Here is a 13,146-nt window from a genome sequence, read left to right on the forward strand (position 1 = left end):
TCCCCTTCACAGTAACATTAAGCTCAAAATTGATGGTATGTCTGTGTCCAACAAGCTTGAAGCTTAGCTGTGAAAAAAGTCAAAAGTTGCAGGATGCCAAATCTCGGCTGTAAAGGTGCATGGAGCAACACCTTGATCTTCCTTTTGGCCAAGAAACCCCTGGTTTTCTGGGAGATGTGAGGCTTTGCTTTGTCCTGGGTAATGTCAATGTTCACAAATTTTGAAGGGGTGGCTCAGACTACTTAACTTTGCATACAAATTTCTTCAGAACCAAACAACATACCAAGGCAAACACTAAATCATTAGAGTCGTGAAAGTTGAATTTTTCACATGAATCCAGTTTTGTAGTGGTAATTTCAAACGCAAGATTTTCGTAATTTCGTTTGTTACCACCCTGGTAAGATGTTGGAAACTTATCCAACGTCTAGTTACCTACCTTGGGCACTCAGCTAATACATATATGCCGGGAAGTCTTGTCGTCCTCATTGCGCAGCTTCTTCCTTTTTCACCTAACATATGTCAATCAATGTCTTTGAAAATTGAAAAGAATGGTATGCCATTTTGTCTTTTGCGACATTCTCAGGGAAGCAATTAGTCCAAAGTTACTACAATTGATAACATACTCCAATAACGCGAACAAGAGCGTTATTGTTGGTACAAATGCCCATTCAATCCGATGGGGCTCTAGAAAGACAAATTCAAGCGGGGACGCGTTTGAAGAAATAATTATCATTGCTCATCTGAATCTTGTCAATGAAGGGACAACCCTGACCTTTCAGGAACGGATGGGAACCCGCTACATTGACATCACTCTTGTCAGTCCCAACATAAAACACCTTGCGACTAAGCGGAAGTTGTGTGACGAGGATTCGTTCTCAGAACGGTTTAAAAGAGAAATGTCTCAATATCTCCTCAAAAGTCAACCTCCTATGAATGTAAAGCAGGTGCTATACACGCCTATTTGAGGCTTCTATGAATTACTATGAATCGACAAATCAAGAGACCTCATATGGTTTAAGAACAAGAGAAGAATGCTAAATGTCAGGAAAGGGTTATAAATGGGGTCAGAAAAGTAGCTTTGCCTACCATCTGATTTTTTTGGGTGTCCCAATAGAGGGATATTGCCGCTTCGTCGTCACAGCCAACATTAATTATTACCTAACCCTCGGGAATGACCGCAAGTTCGCCCATTTAAAGTGTTAAAGGAGCAACTCATGCTCTAATTTAAATACCGCAAAGAAGCTTGAACTTGGCATGCCTGGAATCGAATCAGGATTCGCCAATTGGAAAGCGGATGCTTTACCAATACGGTACCCCAGCAAGCCTCACCAAATAGTTGTTATTCAGTTACGTAAATAAGCAAAAGTAAGTGTAAAAAGGTGAAAAAGTTTGTGATTTGATTGGATGTTCAAGCTTTTGGGGCATTTGGATGATTAACTACAGGTGATGAGATTTCCCCTCAATATCATTGCAATATTTGATGCCCTGACTTTTTGGACATTTGGATATTCGTGCACAGAGCAGCCCAGTGACAAAATATGACCCTCCCTTTCTTGGTCTCGAAACTAGGGCTGCTGTCAAATTCGTTCCTGATCTTGGTCTTCATTTCTGTACCCCATTGCGTTTGAATTGGGAGCTTTAACAGAGGTTTTTCAAGATAAATAGCTGATTTTCCGGTGCGAAACCCACCACTAGGAACAACAACCTCCGTGGGTATCTCCCATTGAATGACGTTAACTCAACCTTCCGCGTCTCTGACTTGGGTGTCTTTAGTGAAATCTAGTTACAATAGAAAATACATATTTACAATATTATTGGCGTCGATGGAGAATAGCATAGTCTGATGATTTAGTAGAGATTAGAATACGATAGCTTTAACATATAAGAGTTGCCTCGGCCCAAAAGAGGTAAATGGCAATGATAGGCGAGCGAAGTATTACAGTTCCCTCAATCAAGTGAAGACAACAAGAGAGGTCCATTTTGCAACATTTCTGTCAAGTTTAAAATCCTTACTAATATACTCTCAGAACGGTTCCAGAGTAACTATACACAACGGAAAACTCGATAAAGGATAAGTCGACATATCGGAGAACTCGACGCACCGAGATACTGGACACACTGAGAACCTCTACGCATCGTAAAACTCGACACATTCGATCGGGAAAACGTGGCTCCCTAAGAGCAATCAAATTAAGGTAGAAGTTAGAGAGAGACAATATGACAGTGCTCATGTTCCCCCAACTCCTCTTTGTTGATGTCAAATATTATGGAATGAACTGGCCTTGAAGTCTAATGGGCAGAACCAAGAGGAAAAGCCAATCTCATGTTGGTCGAGGATTTGTCAGTACATTTTGATCCTATTTGATATCTAGACCAAGAATGAACTTCTTCAATTTTTTGGCTTATTCCCCAATTCACCCAAAAAGCTACAAAGGCTTAAAGTCTTCACAAATGGAAATACAAGAGCAAAGTACAACGCGTCTAATTTCAACGAGGTTCAAAATATGACTGTATTTTCTCTTACTAGATTTTAAAAACGAAAGTGGACCAAATAAGCCAAAAATTGTAATTTATTGTTAACATTAGTACCATTATAGATTTGGAGAGCTTGAACCGATTCACTGAAATTATGTTGCAACATCGAACAGAACATTTATGAAATTCGTTGCGAGAAGCGATCCACCTTTCTCCATGACCTGGCCATCATAATCTCAATGATGAAAATTATACCACCAATGACGGACCCAGATATCAAGAGAAAAACTGAGGTCCATAACATTTCTAGGGTCATCCTCAAGTTGTCCGATGATTCATATTGGGCGGTGGACCCAGTTGAAGGCAGACCTTTAGTAGGGATAGGCATATTCAAGAACCTTTTATGTAAACCAAATTCGTGATTGATAATGAACAGCTTATTGATGTCCGGAGTGTAAGGAGAGAACTTGGTCAGCCGAAGACACATGTAAAAGTTGACCAAGCTGTCGTCCGATATCCTAAGATGGGGAAATCCCAAGGTGTCCTGCAACAGGTACGAGTAGAGAATGTTTTCCGCGGTGGCCAAATACACTTCCCCATCCTCTAAGACAGCCTTCTTGACATGGGCTTCAAGCAACTGTGACTCAATTGGATGATACCATTTGTCTTGGTCTTTCATTCGACGAAGAATCTCGTCAAAAGCGGGCGAAACTGTGAGTTGTAGAAGGAATGACAGAAGGTGATCGGCATGAACAGTCATGTCATATTTAAGGACGTCCTCGTGACTGTTGATCTCTGGCTCTAAGTTGGGTGCAATCAAGTTCGTTCGAAGATTGGAGGTGTAGAAGCTCACCACGAGGAGGGCAAAGACTGACCAAAGCAGGGTCATCAGTTTTCCTAAGGATAAGAATGCATTTAAACACAGATGTGAACATTTGGGAACATCGATTGACAACAAGGAAGAGAATCATTACAATTTCTGAAGTATAGGGCAGAAAGGGCGGTAGCATACCAAAACATTTAGCTAATGATCTGAGAGAAATAAGATGAACGGCAAAAGATTCTTGTGCGAAACTAAAGCCAAAAAGAAAGCGTACCAACATGAACAAGATCAATAGGGCTCCACGGTTGAACAAAAGTAAAGTATTCCGTCTTTGAATCAAAATTATGTCCGTTCCATATGGACTAGGACCAAATTTTCTGCTTCTTTCAAATCAGAACTATTAGTGTCCTTTGGAATATTTAGTAACCATGGTTAGACATTTTGAGCTTAGGGAAGAGGCAGAAACTCATATAAATGATAAATGTGTCCCAAATCTTCACTAAGATTCGAAACACTTTAAGGACACTAAAGCAGGAAAAGAAGGTAATGTCATGACCGGTTTTTGGGATGGCACTTTAACTTATGCGGCTTGGTAACTCTTTGATAAGGGGTTAAATTACGCTTCCTAGTCATTTATCCTTGGAAAAAACTGCTCAATTGATATTGCATTTTGATAAATTGCCACATTTTGCATTGGAGGGCTCAAAAATGTAGACTTTGACATTCACTACAATTGATTCTGAATTCTGATTAAGGAAAAAGCTCATGGTTACTTTGAAGATGTAGTGCAAAAGATATCTTTTGCACCTCCTTTAGATACTTCATACTGCCTTGTCCAATTTTCTTGGGTTGTTGCAATATAGTAATTGTTCTGTAATTCTCACACTTTTCTTGCTTGTCATTTTTGCTACAGCTCAAGTTGTTCCTAAAAATCCAAATAGAGCCTCAATACTTTAAACACAAAAGAGCAAATATAAAAACATTTGCAATTTAGCCCAGGTCTCTTCACCCTGATAAAAAGCTAAAATGAAGCACCCAGAGAAACCAAATTTGATCTAGAAACCTGGATGGTTTAAGGTATTGATTGATTTGGGGGTTGAAGTTAGGATATAACTTCAATGGCTTTTGATTTCAAAGATTTTGAAATAAAGCAAAATATTGACACTCAGGGTAATTGCTTCAAACTTTTGCATAATCAGCATCATGTTGGTTTTTATGTGCTTTTTATGCTTTTACACAGGCTTATATCTTTGGGTTTGAGAAATTATTTTCAAGTGAAAATTAATTATCTGGTTCTTTTCACAATATTATCTAGGGATTTTTTTTCTTGATTTGCGACTAACTTACGGCCACTGGGGATAGAATTCCCAGCAGTTCAAGACGAAAAGCTTATCCATTTTCGTTGGTTGTCATTTTTATTCATTATTTGATCGACCAACGAATTAGTGTTGGTGGATCTGGTTAGCTCTTGAATGTAAGGTTGATCGTGAATTTTAGTCAAGAGTTTGTCCAAATCAGAACCAAATCCTGCTACTGGATCAATACCTCCCTACGAATATTTGAGGGCAGCAAAATGAACAATCGAGAAAGAAGAGAGTTGGACTTCATTGTTTTAACTAGGCTGGATTCTGGAGGGCTTGAAGGTGCTCTCAAAACGCACATTAAGCCTCTACGGTCATTACAATTGACCCTAAATCCTGAGTTGGGACAAAGCTCATGGATGCTTTTGAAGACGTACAGTATCAGATACCTTTCGTACCTTCTCTGAATACTGTAGAATCCCAACCTTTCTAACCTCTCCCAATACGAGAGCTCTCTCATATCCTCAATGTTCCTAGTAAAACATCTTTGGACCTGCTCGAGCTTTTGCAAACCTGCCGAACTTATTGGAGCCCAAATGGGAGAGGCATATTCAAGATGTTGCTGAACAATCGACTTGTGCAGAGTTAGCTTCGTGATACTATCTTCGGATTTAAACATGTGATGTATCCAACCACATATTTGAAAAGCTTTACCAACTTTCAACTGGATATCCTCATCGAACTTTCCATCATTTTGGAGGACTGCACCTAAATCTTTCATAGATGAGACCTGCTCAATATCTTCATCTCCATTATCTACGAGTCGGGTATTCAAAGGAGTTGTTTGACCCGAAAGTCATTGAGCGGAATTTCATTCCGTTCAGGGCCATACTACTCTCAGTAAGTCAAGAGTAGATTATTCCTAGGTCCTTTGCAAGGCTAGTGGAATCTTGGCCATTCATTACCCAAGGCTCCATCCATAGGATGGAGCTCTGGGGAACACCTGACTTGACATCATATATGTCACTAAGCGATCCCTCGATCTTAACACTTTCCTAAATGAAGCTTCGTATCCAATTGAGAACCTTGCCTTTGATCCCAATGTCAAAAGGCCATGATCTACTTTATTGAAGGCCTTGGCAAAATTAAGATCGACAACATCAATTGGCTGGTGCCTTTCCAGTCCCCCAATGAACTGCTCTAAATGCTCAATCAGTTGGGTAACCGTGCTAAAATGTGTTTGGAACTCGTACTGGCTAGGAGGAAGGATATTCCATGTAACTTTACTTACCTACAGACCAAGTTGGAAACCAATTGATCTTATCAGGTTCCACAAATGTGGTGAAAGTTAGCAGGAAAAAATCGACAGGGTTCCCGGGGTTGTTGTATAACGACTTGTCTTTGATCTTGAACTTGTATAAATAAAAAATGAGCTCAAATGTAAGGGCAAAGCAGCCCAAAGTGATGAAAACCGCTAACCAGCCCAACTGGTCGAATCCACGAGCCACATTTCCAAAAGCTACCGTTTTTTGAGGTACTCGGGTTACATATCGCAATTGTGAGAACAGAAGATAGTACGAAAGATCAAAAAACACACTATTGTTATAAAATTGCAAACCGGGAACGACACCTTGAAATTTTCCTTGGTACTCCTGAAATCAAAGATTAATAAAAAAAAGTGCATCTTCTTTTTAAATTAGAGTAATATAATATTTGTAACACAATAACAAGCCAATTGCAATCTACTGTATTGTATCAATTATAGTTGCCCCACTATCTGAAACTGTAAGTCTTCCAAACTCCATGAAATAGCCAGCCTCTAGTCGACTATAATTCAAATGATAGCTAGCATGCAGTGGCCAAAGTTTCGATATGGCACCAAATCATTTATTCGCCATATTTGCCCTTGTTTACATTCGTTAGTGCCCCATCTTTTGGTAATTGTTTAAGAATGCAATTTAAGTACATCCACCACAGGGGACAAACAAGAATTTCTGACAGATCAAAAGTTCATTCAATTTCACTTTTACCTTGGCCAGAGGATGAGTTGCATTGGGATCAGCTGTGGTAGCTGCTGTGTCCGCTTTTCCAAAATGAAATTCCAAATGCATTTTGTATTTCTCGGCTAAAAGTTTCAGTGCCTCGACATCGGTGCCTGTCACGGAACTATCGCTCTTGTCTGGAAATACATTGGGTAGTAACCCATATTGCGCCACTTTGAAGGTTTGATTGAATAAGAGATGCGCACACGCCTCTCCTCGGAAACCAAAGGGGAGAGTGAATCCTACCTCTGTGGTCCAATGGTTTTCATTAAAAAGCCAATAACTCAACTCCAATCGACCACAAAAATTGTGGACGTGCTTCAATAAAAAGAGATTGTAAACATGCTTAATATAAATTGCATTCAAAACTCATTTGGAGTACGAATTGAATTGCAGATTTTGCCATTCGTTTGATGAGAGTACTAACATGAAGACTAAAAGACTCACGTAACCCGAATTCGCTATGGAATGTTTATCCATGACTATAGCAGGCCTGTTCCACGTTCCAAAGTTCAGCTTTGATGCATTTCCAATGAAGAAGGCATTTGAATGAACATTCCGTTCAATAAGGGTTTGAATATTTCCAATCGGAAAATTGCCATTTGTCCCCACATAAATTATGGCCACCAGGCACCAAGTGGTTTGGTGGATAAAATCAGCAAATTTAGAGAGCTGCAGGTCTGTGTTGGTATGGTCAATCGAAATAAAACTTGAGCCCGGAAGTTGAAGTGGGACATTTGAAACAATGGTGCAATCGCGTAGCTCAACATCTTTATGAACTTGATCAAATATGTTCTGGCTTTATACATTTAAGTGAGTTTGAGACATGTTTATGTTGATATGGATTGCGCCCTACTGCCATCAATTTCGCAAAAGCAATGAATTTAAGCGAAAGAGGCTCAATTTTCACTTCTGAATAATGTAGATTTAATTACAGTCAGGCCTAAAATCATTTGTCAAGTTAGGAACAAATTTCACGTGTGCTTCAAAGACCAAAGAGTTGCATAAAGGCGCCTTTGCCAAATATTGTCCAATACAAAAGTCTGTTGTTATTTATATTTCTTTTAAAGTTGTTCATACATGGGGTGGCCATATTACTCCATTTGCATACATCCCCATACGGTTTTGTCAACAAATACAGATATGGTATTAAAGCGCAAATTGTTTGGGCAACAGGCGTTGATTATTTGGCAAGGAATGGGGTCGACCCAACTACCAATGCCTAGAAATATTAACGCCAACCCAAGCATTTCTCGTCTCTCCATCTCTTTGGAAATAAAACCAATGTTCAGGGTTTAAGAAGAAGATGTTCTCTTTTCATTAACTCTCACTCAATCATGACAGATCCAATTCAAAAGTCAGTCAAGATGAACCTTTAATTTTTAACATTTATTGAACACTAAATGAAAGCAATGACATGGTTTTGAACGACATTTAGCTCTGAAATTAGTCGTTTCTTCAAGGGATAAAAACAAGTCTGCTATTACATACTGCTAGACATAGCGGCCCATGTTTTTCATTTCTTTATGATGAGTAAAATTTAAAGAAGCAACAATCCAGAAGAAAAAGTTGTAAGCTCGAAAGAGATTGATTCGTCACCTTTCACCCTTCATTTCTTAGTTCCTAAAGAAATTTGAGCGAGCATTACCAATTCATCGATCTTGGTCCTTTTTAACTGATCTTCAACTGTAACAAGGAACACAATTCTTTGTAAATAGTAAGAGATGCGTTCCACTCCAAAGAAGTCAATCAGATCTGATATCAAAAAACATGTGTCCGTTATTGAATTTGAATTTGCTGTCCCATGTAGTTCTTGAACATAGGGCTGGCTGGGAATGGTGTTTAAAATAAGTCTAAATGAGAGATGAAACTTAACAACGGGTCGTTTAATGAGTACAGGGTGGGCCATATAAAGCTGCCACGACTTTGAAGGTCCGCAACTCGTGATTGGTTCGTCAAAGGTGAAACTAAAAAAATGAAGGAAGTAAAGATGGGTTTACACAAAAAGCATTTAATCAGAAAGTCTGCCTAACCATTTCGGAACTATTTGGTATTTGACAAGAAATTCTTCTCCGAGCCGTCTACTCGTGAGACCACCCAATCAAAATAGTTTGACAAATATTTTGATTTCGATTTTTAATCGGATGAACTAACAAGTTATGGTATCTTTTCCCAATGGGTCTTGAATTCATTCAAAATCTATGTTATGCACAGTAAACAAGATGATTAGAGTAATGAACAATGGGAAGACCGGGGGAAAAAAAGTAATTTTCGAAAGGTTTTCGACTTCTGCTAATCTGAAACCAGCCTGTCGCCGCCACCGGGCTTGCCAAGAACTACAAATGGTGCTACCCACGGAGATGGTTCATCTGCCGAATCTTCGGCAATGCCCATTGATTCCATATAATCCAACTCAGCTTTTGCCATATCCTGATAACCATGAGGAATGGAGTGAACGGAAGTGCACATGAATGGTTGAACACCATCCTTATTTTTCAGATTGATCTTTATCGGCGGTCCCTCCATTGCCTTGAACCTAATGGAGGGGTCAACGACATCACACAACTCCTCCAAAAGAGCTTTGCAAATCTCATCAACTTGGAATGGCGATGGATCATGGATGATTGCAACAAGAATTTCGACATCACTTTTGCGCACCGAAATGGTTCGAAATTCTTTTTTACATCCTGTGATTTTTTTAAGAATAAGGAAATGCGTCGAAAGCATGTCCAACTCAGTCAAGGCTTTCCAACTAATCAGAACAATGTCTGTGTCAGGACTGACCTTAGCCAACACTGCTGCTCTATGATGTTACAATTGAATTGTCATATTTACACCACCGTCACATCTCAGTAGTGGTGTGATTGCATGCTCATGCTCGCACCTATCATTCTAGTCAATGTGTATATAAACCAGATCTAGTCAAATAATAAAATAGTCATCTCAATACGCTCCCAATGAGAACATGACAAGTAGTGAACCGTTTGCAGCTTGTATCTTGACATTCGCCAGAGCATGAAACTCAACGCCCTGATCACGCAATAACCGTAAAGAAACTATATAACCCGTAGCTTCTGCATCAGTAAAACTTCGGCTTCAAAATAAAATCCCGATTCTGTGACAATATCAACGGAGGCTGTCGGCGTTGACAGGGATCTCGCCGCTTGGACTGCTGCGTATGCTTTTAAGTCCAAATTTGTTCAACTACCACGGGAGAGTGTTGAAGTGCGGCCGAATTGGAACTCCCGGCCTCAAAGGACTTGCATATTTTTCACTTGTGCTAACGTAACGTAGTATAGTCCGTGCATAGGAGATCACTTTGCAGGCTGTGCTGGAAATAGAAACAAATAGTCGAGAGACAAGTAATTCTTAGTGCGATTTCTTTTATTCCGCCAAACTTTGCGCCAACTTCAGGTGAACAAACAAATCAGAAAATGATTCTCCTTGCTTTTGTTTCAGGGTGTGGATTTCGTGGCGTCTCCTCACCATATTTACGGATTTTGTAATATGGGTCTGGAGCTTGTTTAACATATACCGGGTGTCGAGGATAAAATTAGACACACAGTTTTTTCTTTCTAAAATCCTTGAAATCTTTCAAGGTTGCGTGACTTTTATATCATTTTTTTGTCATTGTCCGCTCTTTTCATTTTTGTAAACAAAAATACAAAAAAGTCAAAGCTGAAATCTATGAAAGCAAAAAGATAATCCATTGTAGCTTTGCTGTGTGCGGGATACACTTCTAAAGAAGTAAGTTGGAACCTTAAAGTGACCGCCGGACAATTTACGATGTCAAAAACTGTCTTGATTGGCAAGGTGACTGTAATCCCCCTCCTAGGAATGCAAGAACACCAGAAGTTAGATATCCAAGAGTGGTAGCTGGAATAAAAAGATGCATCAAGGTAGTTCCAAGCAAACCAATGTGATGCATTGGTTTGGATCTCTAATCTGGTTGCCAGAGGGATTTGACTTAATGCAGATGCCTAAATTGAGGTTTTCAAGTCTACAGTGATACCCTGGATGAGATAAGTAGCATAAAACCGGCCCTTTGTATAGCAACAAGACTTTGCTCCTGCTCATTCAGCCAAAAGGACAATCTCCTACTGGGATAATGAGGTAATCCTGTTTTGGAGGCCTAAACTATGGCCCCCCAAATTCTCCAGATCTTAAAACTCTGGACTATGCTGTGTGGTCCTATGTTGAGACAGAAACTTGCAAAGAAAGACCCCCTTTAACTAAAGTTCTTGGCCGCCGAATTGATCAACCATTGAAAATTCTCTCCAGCCAAAATCCGCACGTTTTGTCACTGTTTTTGGACCAGATTGGCTAAAGTCATTGCTTCAAAAGGATCGTATTTCGAAAACTTAGCTTTAAATAAAATAAAAAAACGTAAATTTTACGTAGTCTAATCTATAACATGTTAGAATTTTAGCTCTCAAAATTACCTTTTAAGAAATTTATGATGCTTTTATGTGAAAGTGACAAATTTGTCTAATCTTATCCTTGACACCCGGTATTTTGTTCCGTCCACCAGCCAGGGGTGAAAGGTCCTGACTTATTGAATTCCCGTGGTGAACGGAAACATGGAACTCTTGACCCAAGCACTATGTAAAAATACCTTGATAGCTCTCAAAGATGGAGAGCACCTAGTACAAGGGCTTAAATTTCTTAGACCTTTCTTAAGGCCTCCGGTTATAACCCTAATCAGGGCATACGAGCAATATTTCGAGCTTCCTTTATCAGGGCCTCAAACAATCATCAATTGACTAAGGATACAAATCGCTAGCTACCTCTACTCCCCATTGGTCCCAGATCAATCTCGATTGTCTGGCATACCTGGGCCAATCTTCAGGGCTAACTATCCTGCAAAATGTGGTCACTATCCTAGTCTAAATGCGTCTATCAAAGTCGACCTTTACTCTAGAGTCTAACTACTGATTTCTACCACAAGAGTGATGAACTTTAGCTACAGTTGAATGAAAATCACTTGCTACCTCTACTCCCTACGATGCCAGCACGATCTTGGTCGTCTGGGGAATCTAGGCTAATCTTCAAGGCAGACTGTATGGTTCAATCTACTTTATTCTATTATATACATGGAATGACACTCTACCAATTAGCTGTCTGGCTCGGGTAATGAATGAGGGGGTAATTGCTTGGCCATGGAAGAGGGAAAACATACATTGACAGAAAATGGTTTGATCCTACTTTTGGATGAGGGTGATTCTTGCGTCCAACAGGGATCCACGGTGATGACGTCGAATCAATCGGATTGAAGGTCCAGGATTGAATTGACGGAGTATAACTCAAAAGTTGCACCTGTACTCAGCTCCAGAGAATTTTCAACTCGTCTATACTGGCTCACTGAAGTATGCTATGCACTTCCCCAGGTCCTCTTGACTCTGCACGGCTTTCTGGGTCCCGACTCCAATCGTTGACTTTCACTGTCCTTATTCAAAATGGATAGACTCAACCTCCAGTACTCCATCAAAATGTTCTCGATTCAACTGCCCGCAAGAGCTTCAAGATGGGAGTTGTTTTCACTTTTGATAAGTCTTCATATAACGCCATCTATCCTTTCTCTTATCTATTAACTCACTCCCTCCCTCTACGCCAATACTGGTATTTCTAGTTCCCTTTTTCCAATACCCGTTCTACCACTTCTCTTCCCGACTCCATCTTGAATATACGTACTTTTTGATATCTCAACATGGCGCAGCAGTTTTAAGGACTTTCGCCCCACTTCCATCTCAATCTCTTCGATTCTTTTGGAACACGTCCTTCCCCGGATTCGTTTGTGCCCCAACCGTCCTGACGCTCCGCACATCCTTCACGAATCTTACCCGTGGTTCAATTATTCCACCACTCACGACTCATTGTACGTTATATCATGGACTCGGCTAAACAATCACTGATCTCAAGGAGGAGCGTCTTCTCACGGCATTTCAACGCTTGCGACTCCTTCCTTTCCGATGTGGATTCGTTGGACACATCTGATTGGGATATCTCCATGGTAGAGAGGATTAATGGCCTCTTTGCCAAAGTCGAGGACTCCCTGAACACTCTGGAAGAAGTACTGGCATCGTCAAGCGGACATTTGGATGGTGAGTCATTCACCAAAGAGGATTCCCATGTCACGAAATTCTCCAAGGATGTTTCCAAGCTCCAGGAACGCATTCTCAAAACTTCACCTCTGTTCGTGCTCAGGCACGGCCAAGTCGACCAGATTCGTCAAGCTCCAACCACCAAAACATCTCCAAGATCAACCTTGCCCTAAAACCGGAGAAACTTTCTTCTTCGTGCACTTTGGCAGAGTTCCGTTCATGGAACACAGGTTTCACCTTGTTCTACTCGTCCTACCACATGGACACTTTCCCTCTTGGGGAACAGCGAGGCTATCTCCATTCCTGCCTCGACCTCAAACTCCAGCAGAGCTCTCCACCAAAACCAAGGATGACACTCCGATCCTGGGGAGCCAGGGATGTATTGCAGAGTTACGGGAAATTTT

The 13,146-nt window shown here is 40.4% G+C and overlaps 1 protein-coding gene across 2 annotated transcripts; it reads right to left on the bottom strand.

The window, feature by feature from the left end:
- Positions 1 to 2,416: 2,416 nt before the first annotated feature.
- LOC131882025 (uncharacterized) lies at positions 2,417 to 7,480 on the bottom strand. 2 transcript variants are annotated; one of them, XM_059229045.1, is made up of 4 exons: positions 6,888 to 7,480; positions 6,630 to 6,778; positions 5,891 to 6,251; positions 2,417 to 3,372 (listed from the first exon to the last, which is right to left on the bottom strand). In XM_059229045.1, exons 2-4 carry the CDS (start codon positions 6,708 to 6,710, stop codon positions 2,654 to 2,656), a joined length of 1,161 nt encoding a protein of 386 aa, XP_059085028.1. In that variant the 5' UTR covers positions 6,711 to 6,778; positions 6,888 to 7,480; the 3' UTR covers positions 2,417 to 2,653. The 2 variants fall into 2 exon arrangements, with proteins under 2 accessions (XP_059085028.1, XP_059085026.1); XM_059229043.1 differs by having other exon boundaries at positions 6,630 to 7,480.
- Between the last annotated feature and the right edge of the window lie 5,666 nt (positions 7,481 to 13,146).

Source organism: Tigriopus californicus, chromosome 6 (assembly GCF_007210705.1).
Source record: "Tigriopus californicus strain San Diego chromosome 6, Tcal_SD_v2.1, whole genome shotgun sequence".
Taxonomy (NCBI): domain Eukaryota; kingdom Metazoa; phylum Arthropoda; class Copepoda; order Harpacticoida; family Harpacticidae; genus Tigriopus; species Tigriopus californicus.

What these genes read in the sequence shown, in the direction of transcription:
- LOC131882025 (XM_059229045.1), bottom strand. Translation starts at nt 6,710, where the DNA reads ATGCATTTGGAATTTCATTTTGGAAAAGCGGACACAGCAGCTACCACA. An exon ending in CAACTCATCCTCTGGCCAAG is followed by an intron (nt 6,252 to 6,629) that starts GTAAAAGTGAAA and finishes CTTTGATTTCAG; the next exon opens with GAGTACCAAGGAAAATTTCA. An exon ending in GTTTCCAACTTGGTCTGTAG is followed by an intron (nt 3,373 to 5,890) that starts GTAAGTAAAGTT and finishes TCTTATCCTTAG; the next exon opens with GAAAACTGATGACCCTGCTT.